Source organism: Merops nubicus, unplaced genomic scaffold (assembly GCF_000691845.1).
Source record: "Merops nubicus isolate BGI_N331 unplaced genomic scaffold, ASM69184v1 scaffold6132, whole genome shotgun sequence".
NCBI lineage: Eukaryota > Metazoa > Chordata > Aves > Coraciiformes > Meropidae > Merops > Merops nubicus.
The window spans coordinates 102,068-119,405 of NW_008592747.1; the positions used below are offsets into that span (position 1 = coordinate 102,068).

The 17,338-nt window shown below is 40.3% G+C and overlaps 1 protein-coding gene across 1 annotated transcript in view; it reads right to left on the bottom strand.

The window, feature by feature from the left end:
• Window positions 1–16,938, bottom strand: part of LOC103768100 (potassium voltage-gated channel subfamily H member 5-like) — a 56,472-nt gene extending 39,534 nt beyond the window's left edge. Inside the window, exons 1-3 of the mRNA XM_008935232.1 lie at window positions 16,899–16,938; window positions 15,891–16,090; window positions 4,196–4,448 (exon numbers count right to left, since the gene is read on the bottom strand). Coding sequence (XP_008933480.1) covers window positions 4,196–4,448; window positions 15,891–16,090; window positions 16,899–16,938 — 493 coding nt within the window. The remainder of the gene's footprint in view (window positions 1–4,195; window positions 4,449–15,890; window positions 16,091–16,898) is intronic.
• Window positions 16,939–17,338: the final 400 nt, after the last annotated feature.

Genomic DNA, 17,338 nt, shown 5'->3' on the forward strand with positions numbered 1-17,338 from the left:
ACTGGCAGTTAAATTGTTTACTCCTGCTTGAGACTGTGAAAAATTACTGATATGCCTTCTCAGGGTCACCTCAGTTGCCAGAAAAATTTTGATAATTAGAGACAAGACTCTTTGTCCTTCTCCATTACCCTGACAAATGCAGATAAGCTATGTTAAAATGACTGTATCTTGTCTTCTCCAGTGAAGCAGCACCCCATCATAGCAGCTCTGCATGTGGCATGCTCTCTGCTACAGCAGCAGTCAGTACCTGCAAAAGGTGGGAGACTGTCCTCAAGGAATGGAGGTAACTAATGAGGGGAACATAACAGGGCACCTAGGTATCTTTATTAATGAGCCCTCATTCTGTCCCGGTTAGAAGGCAGAACTGTGTCCCACCTCCCTTATCCCTCAGTTTCCCAGATAGAGAGGTAAATAAGGCAGGAAGGGGTAATGAAAACCTTGCGCCAAATTGAAAATTAACAAAATGAAATATATTATTTAACAGGGATCAGACAGGAAGAAGGGCACGGGTTTAACAGGGTACAGAAAGGAAGAAGGGTAGGGCTTTAACAGGGAAGGGGGGTTGTAGGAACAACAAGGTAAGGAAGATTAAACTTCCAAATATACAAAACCCAAATGCTATGCTGAGGCTCCCCGGTGCTGGATCTCGCTGGCTTGAGGTGGATTGAAGCTGGATGCACAATCCTTGGATGTGGATGGAGGCAGGGAAGAGTCTGTAGATCAGGCCCAGGTCTCCAAGAGGGCCACGGCCACGTGTAGCACAGGGAGCAGCAGAGCAGCGTGTCCCCAGGTACAAGGTCAAAGGAGCAAGAGGAAGAAGAGAAGAAGAGGAAGAGAGGAGGCGTGCCTTTCTCCCCTTTTTATAGACCTTGGCAGGAAGTCCCGAAGACAGGAAAAGGGGAGTGGGAATAGGACAGGTGTACGCCCCTTTCATTCAGGCTTGTACCTGGTTTAGGGTTTCAGATCTCCACCCACCAGGGGCAGCAGGTTTCAAACCATTACAGCCCTATAAACAGCAGATCTACAAGTGGGTTCATTCTCTCACTATACCAGTTTCTGTAATTCTGATTACTGCAGCAGCTGGGCATTTAATGATGCACAAATGAGAACAAAACTAAACCACAGGAGAACGAAGTGCTGCAAGTTGCCCTGTCAGTCACTGGGTATCGCCTGCCTTTTAGCACAGGAAACACCAAAGCTGGGGCCACTGAGTCAGGAAAACTGCTCTGAACAAAAGGCTGGTTGTCTCCACAGTGGAGCTCGCAAAAGCATCTGCATGAGATGCCAAGTCTCCAGAGGACATGGTCTGAGCAGGCAGGGAGGCTGGATGTGCCAAATCACTGTGCCTGTGAGGAAAGGGAAAGTGGTAAGGGAAGACAGAGAAGAGTGAAAAGCAGCAATATTGCAGAGTGATTCATGCTGGGACCCAAGGGAGGACAATGCCTTGCACTTCAGACAGAAGCATGAATGTAAGAGATGGAAGATACATGTTCTTAACCTCTTCTGGTGTCCCTACCTGATTCATTTTTCTAGGATATTCCACTTTCAAGAATACACCAAAACTTCCATCTGTGGATGACCATGGCCAGAAAAAAAAAAAAAAAAAAAAAAAGAAAAAAACATTCTCTCTCTGTCCAATCAAGGCAAACAATACTACCATATTAAATAACACTACACTATTAGAACAGTAACTGCAAAGTACCAGTTCCAAAGAAAACTTAGAAAATGGAATGGATGGCTCTGCAAGGAGCAGAGGCCGGCAGGCAGCATGTCCTGCCACGCTCCTGCTCCCACAGAGGAAGTTAATGAGGACAAGTTTCCAAAGCCTACTTCTGCATTCCCATTTTAGGTTACTGCTGGGGGTGGAGAGCATGGACAGACTGGTCGTACAATCCCATAAGCTGACTTCCCCTCAGAAGTACAGTGTGACAGCAGATGCTTGGAGTATTCAAAGAAGGCTACAAAGGTTTTCACATTAGGCAGAGGTTTTTAAACCTGGTCTCCCCCTTAGGCAAATTTCACTTTCCTTATGCTTGAACTTCTCAAGGCAGAACAGACTGATAAAAATTATGTTCTTCATCGTCTGATCTGCAGTTGGTCTTTCAGGTGCCACAGCTGCCAACTTAAATGTCTGCAACTACATCTGGGAGAGATTTTCATCCACAAGTGAATTTTTAGGATACAACGTCTCACAATTACTCAGTTCACTATGCTGTTAAATAATCTGTAAAGAGCATCAAAAAACTCTTCAGTGTGCTGTGTGACTAAAGGAAGCAGTTTATCTCACTTTACGCTACATTTATGCATTCTGCCAATCCCTCCAGCACACCATGAACGGAGCTCTGAGTCATGGGATCTTCTGGCAGCAGCCCTGGCAGAATCAAAGGCACTTTCGGTAATTAAAGGTAACTCACTTTAGCTACTTATGGTTAAAGGTCTCTCCAGTCAAATGGAGAGTAACATAGATAGTAGATTTACCATATCTACAAAGTCGAAGCAAAGATATTCTCAGTGTCATTCCAAGCACATAATATTCATTAGTAAATGTAATAAAGTTTTGCATGTAATCCATTTAGTGATGGCTTCTAGTTCAGTGAATTACATACTTATTGTTTGTTTTCATTGTAATACCCAGAAACCCGTTTATTTGTTCAAATGCTGCTATTTACTCTTGAAGGTTTTGGTTTTTAAATGGCTGTAAGCAAATATGAGATATCATCACTGAGATTAATAATAAAAAAAAAAAAAAAAGAAATGGTCCAGTGAGCTGAAATGCAAGGAATATTTTACTGTGGAAATTTCAGATTTAGCAGCTTTCATCATAATGAATTCACATCTGAATATGGAAACTGATTCGTTCTTACATTGAATCTCTTTTTAAAAGCCTTAGTATGTACTAGAATACAGAAAGGTGCAGCAGGTATTTTGAAAGAGCATGGATGTGCAGTCTCTTGAAACACTCCAGCTGGGAGGACCCTGGTATGCCCTCGGGGAGCCGTCCCCATTCAGTCCCATCCACACACACTGCCCAGTCCCACCCCAGTGCAGGACACCCGTACAAAGGCTTGTGTAGCAACACACCAGGAGTCTCCTTCAGCTACATGCTTGCCCTCACTTCTCCTCTCCTCCCCCTTGCTGCCAGCCGGGAAGGAGCTGGAGCCCTAATTCATGATCAGCATTGGCTCTCCATGTCTGCCCTCTTCCCACGTCAGCACAGCTCCCACGTGTAACCCTTGTCTTGCAGTGATTGTCCCCAGGACAGACCCCTGGAGCCCCCCTTACAGGGAAGAAGCAGGACAGAGCTACAGTGAGAGAAAGGCCACCCATTGAATTTGCCCTCAGGAAGCCACATCTCCAGCTTAAGAGAACACAAATAGCTACTATTCAGCACGAGACTGGTTCTACAACAAATAGGTCTATTATAAACAGGCAAAACAGACTCTGGATGGTTTTCATGCAGTGCCAACAGTTCTTCCTCTGCATTGTTCTGCCTCTGAGGATGATTTCTGCCTCAACGCTAGTGCTGACCACTCAGTCCCACCATCTGCTAGGCCTTTCCCAATCCCACACAAGCTACTGAGGAGTCTGCACTAGGCTCTTTCCTACTCACTGCTGGCAAACCAGAAACCACAGCAGGGTAATGGAGTGATTAACCTGGAGGTCCCCCATTTCTCAGACTTCTCATGACTATGGCTGGATAGATGGCACATCCCTCTCTTTCCAAAGTCAGATCAGATAATTTATTTTCTGTAAAGCCAGTTCACTATGAGTGACAACACTGCTGTCTTGTGGAGACCGTTTGCAGGTGTTACTCTAGGCTAGAATACAGACGAATGAAAATCCCAGTGTGAAGGTTAACATGGAAATTCTCCTGAGAGACTAATATAAAACAGTGTGCATTTTCTCTACCAGGCTTCTTAAAACACATCATGCACACAGATGCCATTCTTTTCTGCTCAGAGACACTGTAACTGTGACCAGTGAGCACACTAGGCAGAAAGAGCATTCCCAGTGGCATAAAAGATGAAGGGTTTGCTTCTAGAGTAGTATCTCTGGAGACACAACATCTCCATTTTATGACAACCACTAGCCTCCTGTAGTCCCAGCTGATGTTAGGCAAGGCTAACTAATATTTGAAGCTAAGCTGAAGGCAAGTACATCCAAACCGCTGGCATTTCAAAAGAGATCACAGTACCTAAAATAGCCACCACCTCGTCGTCCTGGATGACTTCTAGGGATCCTGAGACCACGAAGCAAAGCGCATCGACGCTTTCCCCAGCGTGGTAGATGAGGTCCCCCGGGGCACAATGGATGGTCTGGAACTCCACGGCCAGGGCTCGCAGGCAGCCGTCGCTGGCCAGCCGGAAGGCAGGGTGCTCGTTGAACACCTTCCGGTTCAGGTGCACGCAGATGTCCGCCCTCATGTCCTTCGGGCAAATGGAGAGAACCTGAGCAAGGGAAGGATGGAAAATTATCAGCTGGGAACGTGGCACGGGACCAGCGCCTGCTTTATGAAAGAGCTGAATGGGTGAATCTGAAGATCCGTCTGGGTGGCTCTCTAGATCAATCCATCCAGTTGTTTCATGAAGCTTCTGGGAGGAGTTTTAGCTTGAATTGGGGTAGTCTTTTTGTACCAAATCTACTGCCTTTGTTACAGCTGAAAGGGTGATGTAGAAGAAGGGGCTATTCTGTTACACCATTCTCATTCACAACAGTTTTCACATTGATTTTCCAAAATTGCAGGTGGCACTACTATGTCCTGTTTGTGGATATCCCTCTAGACTTGGTGCCCAGACCAGCCACCCACTGCTACACTCAATCCCTGCAGGAGCACAGAATAGACACTCAGAGCTGAAGGAGCTTGAAGACATACAAAGAGAAACCATTCACAATAGAGAACACCACATTTTGCTCACATTCAGAAAATCCAATCTTCAAAAGTCTTGAGGTCGATGACCACTTACCGACATGTATCCAAACACACCTAGGGTTTCATTTCAGTGCTGTACAGATACACAGTAAGTAACCTGCCCTGAAGGGCTTACAGACTACAAAATCCAAAGAGTTTGAGATTAGAGCAAAAAGAAAGTATTATGAAACCTTATGAAATGTAAAGATGAGTGAAATACTGCCTTGTGAACATGAAGATGTCTTCATAGTGAATCAATTAAATAAGACCTTCAATGAATCTCTTACCTTAAATAGCTTTCCCTATTGACAAAGTAACACAAATATACCTGAAGGAAGAAAGTGAAGTCCTGTGGGTCTTGATAGGTTTGTAAACTGTGTGTTTGATATTTGTATGTACTCCTAAACACACTAATGTCCTCGTCCCCCTAAAACGCGTGGTAGCTAATTGCACTGAGAAGCTTATAAAACCTTCTACAGCTTTCCTAGGGTAAATAATAGAAAAAAGCATGAGATTAAGAGCATTCTGGAAGTCTCGTATAAAGAAGACTGCAGAGCAATAGTACTGATTAATTTCTCATTGTATGGAATTAATCTGGGCAGCTTGGACATTGGGTCAATGTGTTGACTACCATTAAATGCTAGCAAACAGAGGGAAACTCTGGTAACCCTGATTAAGCTTTGAGGCAAATGGTCATGTTAATATTGAAGTAAAGTCACGATTTTCATTTCTGTTTAATGCAGAAGAGGTATAAAACGTATTATTATAATGTATTACTAATGGTCCTAAAGCATAGCAGGGGAAAACAGTAAACAATTTCTAGTTTAATAATAACATTTAGTGCCTTTCTTATTTCCATAGATCAAAGTTCCTTTGCAGTCAAAAATATAATGAATGCAGAAAGTTGAAGTTATTCTCCTATCCTCTGTACTACAACAGTCTGACGCTTGAAGGGGTTACTGCAACCACCTGCACTAATCTCTTGCACTCATAATTTTCATATCAATCCCAGAATATATGGTAAAATTACAGCCCAGAAAGCCTTGATTTAATGTTTTCAATGACACAGGGTAGTTTTTCCAATGGGCAGCCACTCCCTCTTTTAAAACATCTGCTGTTTCTGAACTGATACTTTTATTTTCAGCCAACAGTAGATCTCATCATGTTGCTCAGTTAAAAAACCTGCAATCACTGGAAATCTCTTCCACGTGTAGGTGTTTATGGACTATGACTAAGTCACCTCTCAATCTCATCTTGAATAAAAAACAGAGATGATGATTCTTGTGCCCAGCCCTGAAGTACTGCATCTCTTTGGAAACCTCCCCATAGCATGAGGTTTACTCACTCACAATCACCTTCCCAGATCTACCAGATAATTAGGTTTTATTTGATTTAACAGAGAATAAGTCAATTTGGCTTAATGCTATTTTTCTGTAATAAAATGATATGCAGAACATTAAAATACCCTGCGTCTGTTTTATCATAAGCATTAATAATAAGTACATTTGACAAGACATATATTCCATAAACCATCATTTTCATTAGTAATAAAGTCTTGTCTGAGTCACTGTTGACCATATCCTGTATCATATTTCCATAATTTCATTTAGGGACAAATGTCCATTCTACAAACTTATACTTACCTGAGTCATTCCACTTACCATTAGAAATATGGGCACACCTTAGTTAAAAAAAAACAAATTACTTTTGAGAGTGATTTTTACACCTCAGCCCTACTTCTGGATCAAACAGAAAGCTCGTTTTTATTCTAATAAAATAGAAACATGCCATCTTTCTTCTGGTCAATAGTAATTTAATGAAAAATTATGCCTTCATTTTGTATCACTAGTGATGATTTTTAACATTTTAATCTATTCTTGGGCCTAAAAGTTGTTTAGAATTTTTTTACACCCTTTTAATACTTTCAGTAGTATAAATCTTTTTGACTTAACAAGGCCACGATCTATGAATTCTCAAACACTGCTCTTAAGCAAAGTGTGTGTATTCACACATGACTGATTTCCAAATTTTATCTTTTAAAGAAAGCTTCCAAACTGCATGACAGATTGGTTAAACTATTGCAGAAGTTGTTACTGTAAGATTTGGAGATGTTCTGGGACCCTTTGGTTTTTTTTAGTGTAAATTATTTGTGTCCCTTGAGAATAAAAGCCACTTGGATGCAAAGAGGCACATTGTTTCCTCACAAATACAGAGTTAAATACAGAGTATTAAAAGTGAGCACTCAAAGCATTACTCCTTTTATAGACAAAACAAACATATCATCACACACTGAAATAAGAAGAGACAGAAAAAAAAATTCCATTGCACAGAGAAAGCCAGTCTTAGAAAGCATAATTCAGGAATTTTCTGATGTCATGATAAAGTGATTCTCTAATGACATATTACTATATGGAGATATATGGAGATAACACTTATCAACTCATGCAGCAGTAAATGAGTAATGATCCAAGAGTAAGCCAGGAACCAGTGTTCTTTATTTCAGTTTTCTTGTCTGCAAAACTGCAAGTACTAAGGACAGAGAATGAAGCAGATGACAACTAAAAGAAAGACTTCATTTTAAAAGATTTGGCAAAGGAGCTTTGACTGATAAAGATAAATGTAGACATACACAGTGGAAAAAAGAGCAAAGACAGACAATATTCATCTACGTGTTTACTGTATGCTCCAAGCACACGACTTCCTGAGCTCCAGCTTAATTTTGCAGGACATCCTTTTGTGTTCACAAAGACCAACATCATGAATTCAGAAGTCTCACACATGCCACCAGCTTCTCTATTAACTGTACTGTAGAAAGGGGTTGTTGGTGACACAGATCACACTATCTAGTAATATTCCTGCTTCCAAAGAAGACACATAATGTGATACAGGATCACACAGGAGCATTTGGAAGATAATGATAAATAGTTCAAAGATCCTAAGAGCAGAAAATGAGAGAACGAGGACTTCAAATTCAGATAAATATTCTCCTGAAAACGATCCTTTATTGATAATACAAGATTTTGACATTCTTATGGTGAAATGCTCTTCCTGAGATACTAGCATTTTTAAGGCAGTATGCAACTAAAAAGACACAAACTATAAGCCACATGGTAGTTCCTATGATGGTACAAACATACACATGGGTGTAAAAGAGAAATTCAGTTTAAGGGAAAGGACATCCTGTAACACTCAATCTCTTCTTTCACTGTTAGGGAAATGCCTCCAACATTTCATGTTAGTAGAACCAAAATTCAGCTGGGACATTTGTTCTAGCTTGTGTATTCTTTCAACAGCATATCAAAAACCACTGAGACAAAATTCTGAAGAGAAAATTTCCTTAGAGATTTCAAGACCTTTCTCAGTGAAACCTGTAGTTTCTAAGGCAGGCAGAATATTAGGGCTGCTGACTGCAATGCTTCACTAACTGATCATTTTGGAGCAGAGGACTTGGAGCAGGCAGTCTGCAGGGACCAGATCCTTATGCTGCTACAGAAGTTGCTCTATCATAAATCTGTAGCCGCAGACCTTGCAGTCAGCTTTCCCATATGCATCCAAGTAGCATGAAAGAACAGAAACTGTTACATTTCAATGCAAAATCAGAAGAGAAAGTCAAATTCTACCCAGAGGGAAATCTTTGCTGGATGTATAGGCTGTGTTTCTACCAGAAAAGGAGCAAAGCTCCATGCCACACATGAACATGTATCCACAAAGACTTGAACCACTACAAAGGTGAGAGAAGAAAAAGTAAAGCAAAGAATAACATTTAACACTTCCCTCTTCTGCATAGAAAATTAAACCTCTTCAATGTTACTGTGAGACAATTGCTGAGCTCTACCATCATCACTTGGCACCCAGCTGATACATACCCCAACACACCAACACCTAATGCAGAGATTCAACCCTGAGGTCATCTCTGGAGCACCCTGTGGCATATGTAAAATGCTGGTGGTGAGTGGAAAGTTTGTGTTTGCTGCTAGACCCTGCAAAAGGCAGTAAGCAGCTCTGGAAGACACAGAGGGAATCGACACAAAATGTCTCACTATCTTTCCAGTTTGAGGTCTGTAAGGGGGCAATAAAATTCCCAAGGAGGTTCCATTTTAGTTTTTCCCTCTCCCGTTGGTTTTCTCAACATGCTCAGGCAGTTTAAGATAAGCCCCTTAAACAGCTCAAAGAACTCTACAGGGAGCACAGTTTGTAGAGAACTCAAAGAAAAGCAAATGAATCGAAACAAAAAGTGTATAGATTAAGAGTGTGTCCAAACAATATCTTTTAGGATGGGTTTAAGTATTTAAAAAAATAAACAACTTCCCCAGCCTGAGGATGGCTTAGCAAATATTACAGAATATGTTAAGCCTTGTTAACAAAAAGGGCAGAGGCTAGTGATTCCTGAATGCTATCTACTTGTAATTCTCTTTCAGCACACAGGATCCTCACTTTCTCAAGGTTGGAACTCAGGGATATATTGACTGATATTCAAGCAAAGAGCTTAAGCAGTTCCAGCAGTGCTGTATCAAGTAACATTTCCTAAATGAATAACCATAACCTATATTGGAGACACTAAAAAATGCCAGCTTTGACAATAAAGAAAATAAACTCCACTGACTTCTAACCAGTTACGGGCCACAGATAGCTCCTTTTATTCTGTGGAGAAAGGCCACTCTGGGTTTTCAGACACATTCAGCAGTCATAATCAAGGTCAGTTCCTTCCAAAAAACCACAATACCCTCTAGGCAACTGAACAAGTTACTCAGATTTTTAGAAGGATTTGGCTCATTTCAGTGTTGAATTCTTTTGCAGCGCAGGCTAGAAGTGTTATGTTTAGCACTGGACAGAGGCCAAAGAGGCAAAGGTAAGAAACTAGCTCATTGGCAAATCATGGAACATTTTCCTGTAATAATCAGGTAATTTTGTAAGTAACTCAAAAGGTGATGTGTGGAACCCAGCAGTTAATAACCCTGCATGCATTAGGGTAGTCTTTACTACATCACTGAATATCTTGGCACTCATACCTGAATTTCAGCAGCACTGGTGTGCTCTGTTTTAATTGCACTAAACTCAAAGTCACTTGGATTTAAATGCTCAAAATTGAGAACTGAAAATCGACCCTAGTAAGATGAACTTGGTTTGTTTTCTTATTAAAAATCCATGTGCCAAAGCAGTGATCAAAATTGTTAGATTTAGTAGTATTGTAAAGAAATTAAATGGTTTGTAACTGAGTAACAAGTGTGAGAGACATTCAAAACTCCCTAGAAATTTTTTCTAGATTCCATTAAACTCAGTATAGTAAAGACAGATAAAAAAATCTGCCCAAGCGTCTGAAAAACAGGAATATGCAAGGCATCACTGCATCTTTGAAGGATAAAGTGGTTTACTAGCACAGGGCCTGATGGTTTGTCTAATACAGTGAAAAATGTGGCACACTAGGAACCATTCACTGATGACCCAAAGTAGCAGATCCCAGGTTGCCTATTGGTGGTATAGTTAAAGATTTTATTGTTTCCAGTTTTTCTATAATATCTATCCCAAACATAATCGTTACATGACCTTCTAATGCAGCAATAGATAGCAGACTGTCAGGAATTCTATCATTAAAAACCAACTTTTTAGATAGAAGAAAGAAAAATATACAGCAGAAAGAATACAGCATCAAAGAATATCTGAAGTCACAACATTTTTTGGAGTGCCAGCTTCTGGCACAAAGGTCACCCTTGGAAGAAGGAAGTTGGTTAATGATTATTTTATTTTGTGCTTCTTCTGGAGGTAGCTTTATTTTCTAACATGCAGTATTATGTAAAGACATTCAAGGGTGAAAGCATTAAGGAAACAGATCTGGAGAAGATCTTCCCCTAGATGTGGTCTCTGGAAATGACAGCTCCTCTGTGAGCTCCATCCCCTTGGTGGCAGTGCTCAGGAAAATGCCCAACTCATCTACTTGGGTACTTAATCCCCAAGAAATAAGCTCATGAGCTGCTCCACAGCCCTGGAACCTCCTCAAGCATTGCAGGTTCACAGTTTAATCTGCATTAATCCCAAAATGAACACATACAGGAGGCAGAGATAATTGGGAATAACCTTCCCTGGCTCAGCACAGTGCGTACAGGAGGTAAATAATCCATACCATCCATAAAGGTGAAACAGAAAGCCCCACTGGTGCACAGGCCCCGCTCTTGGACCCATGTGAAGGACAGTGAGACCCTGACCGTCTCTCCTGCATCCCGCTCTCCAAAGAATTGTGGATTGCAACTGTACCTGGTCCTAGCTCAGCTCTGTGAGGTGAGGGAAGACTTCTTGTTCACCTCGTCCCGATCTGCAAGGAACGACCAACAACCCCGCCTCTACAACGAAACAAAAATACTTGTCCAAACGATTTTTACCTTCCCTCTTCAGCAGGGAATTGTATAGCTGTCACACCTAATTTTGTAGAAGTTCTTTTTGGCCACGAAGCTTGGAAGCCTTCTACCCTGGTCATCCACGAGGAAATCCAGCCAGCACTTACAGACACCTCCATGTGATGGGACACAGTAGGAATGGCAGCCCGATTCCCCTGCTCATCTCAGGCTATCACTAATTATTACTACAGCTCTTCAAGACTTTATTAAAGAAAACATGACTAAACTGCACTACTCCTCTGTAGGTTAATGTTTAATAAAATTACAACCTGTGTCTGTTTACCACAAAACCATCTCTCCTGTGTGAAAGTTTAGTGGGCCAGCAGTGAATAGTTTTCACATTGTGTTATTTTCCATGATTTCCATCTCAGTCATTGCAATGAGGAATTGGCTGTTGTTGTTCACATCGTCATTGATGCTTAGGTGGAGACTAGATGCCTTTTTTCTCTTTCAACCTATGGCTTTTCTGAAGGAATCGACTGTTAAAACATGACAGACATTTCTTTAATTGCTTTCTGAACAAATCTTAAGACATACAACAGGATAGAGGTCAAGATGAGATAATCTTTGGGTTTTACTGACTTTTCAGAATGTTATGATTAGATGAGACCTTGAGATATCTGTATGTTAGTTAATGGTTCTTCTGCTTTCATGTATAATGACCTATTTCTTATAGAAGAGCTAATATCTATAAATTTTTCATTTGCTGCCTAGAGATTTCAATAAAAACTAAGAGATTTGAATCCAGTGTGTGCTTCATATATCAAATTATTACTGCAAAGATTTTTTTCAGCTGCTTAGATATGGTCATATGCAGAGATTGTGCTGCCCCTATTTTACCTCTCTCTCTCAAAAAAAACCCCAGGTTCTGCTGGATGAGAAATACCGTTTAGTAGATAAAGGCTTCTTCGTTTTGTCATGTTTTTAGCTCTGCTCATTATTAGATTAATAACCCCAAAACCCGTAGCATTAAACATTAAAAAAAAAAATCCATCTTGTTGGAGATGTTTTTACACCAGGAGATAAGAGCCCGTGTGCATGTATTACATACGTCATCCCAGCTGTCAGAGGAGGTCTCTCATGGTTAAGTGATATAAGATTATGGACCAGAGGCCACTTGCTTCCCCTTAAGTAATAATAATAAATATGCTAATGCTTTTAGTGTCATTGTTAATTCCTTATTTGTGAACACTCAGAGACAGGCTGAAGTGCTGTGGTTTGAAGGCAGGATTTGAAGATGAGCTATTCCCAAGGAGAACAGGGAAGCCAAAATTGCATGCTTAAGGCACCGTCACTCGAATCCTTTTCCACCTGTAAGGACAATCGTCTGGGGCTTTAAGACAAACTTCTGTATAGGACAACTTTCTCTCACAAGCAGCAAGGACTAGATCTTCATTTAACTTCCTCCATGCTCACTTTAAATTTGCCTTCAGTTCCCATCTAAGGACTCATCCTTAAATGTTTTAGCAAAGATCTTTGGGACTACACACTGAATGTGCCATTCAAGGACAGATATCTGAAATCTGATGCAACAAATCTACACATGTTAAAGGGTAGTAATTCCAATCAAGTTATCAACTTACAATTCAATTTCAAACATGTTCATTTAAAATCTTTAGTTATCAAAAGAAACACATGCACATGTGTATATTTTTACTCCACCAAATTGCTAGGGCTGTTCATCACCATAGGAACCTATTGTAATACTCATATAAGAAATTTCATTCTTTCTTAATAGATTAGCCTTCTTGCTCTTTGTATTTGGATTTCAAAACAAAGCCATTTCAACTTGCAAGTGAACGAATGAAATGGATGACAAATTTGTGGCAAATGATGTTGCAAAACACATTTCAGTGTGACAATGCAGGTATATTTGGAACAGTTCAGGATGTAATACTGTATGTTAGGTTGGAAGACATCCTTGGATGATGCAAACTGTCTAAGCTGTCTGATGGAAACTGAAAAGTTGATAAATTCCTCACGAATTATCATGTGTCATGAGCACATGTGTTTTGCAAGATAGTAAGAAGCTTACTGAAAAGTTCATGAAGCTTAAGAAGAATGTGAAGTCATGTGATGCAAAGATATCCAGACAACACCCTGGTCAGAATATCAATATTTGAACTTCAAAAACTAGACTGGACCCGAAGGTCACTTCCAGGCTGTAAGACAAAGCAGTGCAAGAGAAGCAGGTCAAGTCCTGGGGCAGTAATCCCCTATGCCAACCCACACTGGAGCCCTGCGCGGGTGTAGCAGCTCGTGCAAGGCAGTCCCATTAGCCCCACTGGGTCTGTGGTAATTAATTTAACTTGCCCCTGTGTACCTTGGGGGTCCCCACAGTGTGCTCCCATCCACTGCTGCTCTAGGTTTAGTACAGATGGATTCCCCTTAAATGCAGAAGGTCTTACTAAAGGGCTTGGAGGGGTAATGAACTAATCAAAGAGAAACAATCCACTCTACATGATTAGTCTCTGGGACTGTACCACTGTTTCTACCACTTTTTTCAGTTGGAATCGACAACATTGTCTCAGATTGTGGTGAAGCACATTTTAACACCTTCCTGAGAGGAGAGAAGGGCAGGAAGGCTGCCTGGCTATGACACAGCTTTCCACCCTTTTGCTAAAACAAATCCCAAACTCAGCTAAGGTCCTGCAGTTGAAAACAAACTGCCTGATCCTTACACTTGTACAGACCCAAGGGACACAAAATACCAACGTATTCAACCCGGTGCTCAAGTTCTTACGTTTATCTCTGTTCTTCTGTAACGTGGGCTTTTCTGGGAAGTTCGAATAGATGCAACTACTGATGTCCAGATGCAGAGGTTCCTGACATCCTTCCACTGTTTTAAATAGGTTTTGGATCCAGGCCTATGTTTAGGCAAGTCTTTACCAAGGGAAAATTGTTAAAACCTAAGTCACAGATTTACAGCCATATTAATTATCTAGCTAAACAGCCACTACCATCTTACAGACCAGAGAACACTGCTTACCATGAGTTACCATAACTATGGTCCTAACTGCATTTTTATAATCTATAAAACCGGACATGCGGAAACTATGGAAGGAAATTTCAGTAATTAAAACATAGGTTCTCCTCATTAACTGCAAAGCATCATTAAAATCTAATGAAACTGTAGTGGAATAAAGTGGAATTATACAGGATTCTGGCTTAACTGCAAGGAAATAAATGCAAATGAAAGTTGAATTTTCACATGGTTTTCAGTTTAGACAACAGGACTGAATGCATTTATAGCAGTAAACAATATAAAAGCTCACTTCTAACACTCTATGAATCAGTACTGGCAAGTTAGGGTATTAGTGTATAAGAAGTTAACTTATTGAAGAACACGGCGTACTGAAACACAAGAATCAAAGAAATCAAACTCCTTGTTATTTAGAACAGTTGTATTTGTGATGGCAGGCTGAATTTCACAGTAGATCATCATGAAGATAACTGTTGTTGCATCAGCATGATGTAAGAATCAATTTTTCAGTGTAACAAGTTCATCTTGGCATAGCTGAACAAGCTGCACCATCATCCCATATTACACAATAGATTCAACTAAAGCAAGAACTTCAACGCTCTGCAAGCACTAGACATTTTAAGATGTTAATCTACTATGACACTTCCTTGCTCTTCCTCAGACAGTCGCCTTTTAAGTTCTTAGGAAGAAAATTCTCATGGAAACTGTAGCTTGAATGCCTAATTTAAACTGATGTGTCAGGTCCACAGAAGCTTCGCCGATCTCCACTGACCAAAACCCAGACCCAAAACTGTTATATTTTGCCTACATTGAATCATTGCAGGTGCAAATCCTCCCACCTGACTTCTCCTCTCTAAAATACCCAAGGCTAGACAGACTCACTGCACATATTATGGAGAAAGAGAGGCTGTGAGGACAATTCACTTAGTCTGTCCTGGCACAAGATGAGTCACTTTGCAGAGACAACGTCCTCCTTTCATCAGCTTTTGAAGAAACCTAAATGACCAGTCCTTTCTGAAGGCTAAAGTCCTGTAAGACTTCTACCCTGCATGGCTGCCAGCAGTGGCACGTTTTCTGTACCTCACTACAAAAGGCCTTAATTTCTAACCAAGAGATTTTAGCTCAAGGAGATCAATACCTACTGCCATTAAATCCTATACTAATTATGCTGATGGATATGCTGATGTCCTGGGCATCAGCAAAAGGTCCAAGCCAATCAAACTCATTTCACTGCAACTCACAGATGCCAATACTTTTCAGAATAATAGTAATGATGTAGGTTAGACACGAAATTACTTCTCGGACTAATCTGAAAACAAATTTCCTGTTGATTTCAATAGTTAAGTACATTAAAATTGTTTAGTATTTAGGCAAAGTAAGACTGGAAAGCAGAAAACATTTACCATAACGAAAAATAAAGGCATAAATGCAAGATGATCCTTTTTTAAAAACATCCAATTTTTTTATCCAAATGCAAACATAATAATGGAGTAGCATGCAGTTAAGAATTTGTTAGTAAGTTATATGCTGTTATACAGTCCTGTTTCTAAGAAAGTACACAATGGACAGCAACTCTTGCTATCTAAATTGTTACTTCATGTACTCATACCTTCTCCGTGTCAATCCCTTTAGACATGGACCAGGTTGAGACAATATAATCCATGACTCTTTCACTAAGGCCTTTTGGGACTTGATATAATTTTAGGAAATCCCTCACATTGTTCAGCATCTCATGGTACCGGTTGGTGTTGGCATACATTTGCTGGAAAATGGTGGTGACGTTTCCAAAAATAGTTGCATAAAGAAGAGCTGAAAAGAAAAAACGAAGACAATTAAAAATAAATATGTGTGCTCCAGTAAATGCTACTCATGAATCAAGGATAATATCAAAGAATTTTATGTATGGTTACAGTGTACTGCAAACACCTAGCTGTAAACTGAAAATGTATTTAGCAACACACACACTCACACACATATATGTACAAAGTTATTTACTGAATTTACTCATACAGCTCATACAGCCACCCAGTGTGCATTGATTTACAAAATCAGTCATACAGAGAATGTCCATACATGGAATTATTTTAAAATTCCCAGTGCACTTTAACTCTATACCCTATACTAATGCTAATTAGTTTTCAAATGTAGCTTAAGCCTGCCAGTAAATCTTGAAGGCACTATCCAAAAAATCACGTGGATCTCCTGTAACATCGTCTCAGCTAGCACATGCTGTTAGCAGAGAATGGCCTCAGTCCCAAAGAAAAGATGAAATGGAGAAGAAAGGAACCTAGGAAGCCTGTCAAGGAGATATCTATACAAATCGGGTCCTGCATCAATGGCCAAGATGTGCACAAGAAAGATTCAGAGTGACATTTCACAGTCCCATTTCACAGCCAGCCCTAGCAGATGATTTGGGTATGTCATGTCAACTCTAAATGCCAGTCATTAATAATTCCAAAGAGAGAAAACTTGGATTAGTGAATAACAGAAAGTCCCATTTCTGAGGGCCTAGGACTAGGGCAGGAGGAGGACAGGGTAGAGTAGGACACACTACCTCAAACTCACTGCTAGACTTTCCTTCTCTTCTGGTTTGATTCTCCCCTTTCTAGACCATTACTGTCAAGCTCAGATAGTTGTGCAACACCAAAGAGCGACATGACATAGTCAAGAAAATCATGTTTTGAGCAAGCTTTTCCAAAAGTTGCATAAACCTCAATATACTATTACAAGTGTGACACAGTGAATGCTATTTGTTGGAGAAGGGTTAATTTCTGAAGCCTAAATTCAGCAAAGCATTTAAGGAAAAAACTTAAATGCACACCTTTGCTAGTACTGTCTTGAATAGTGGTGGATTGAAAGACACTCTTAAAGTCAAGCAAGTTTAAGGTGCCTTATTGAATCACAATGTAACCACCCTTTCAAGCAAGCCCAAAATAACATTCTTACATTAGGCATTACAGATTTTGCTGAAAAGAGAATTATTCTGATCTCTCATTACATCAATGTGCAGCACTACATCTGCTCTTGACATTATCAAATACACAGAAAAGTGCCTGT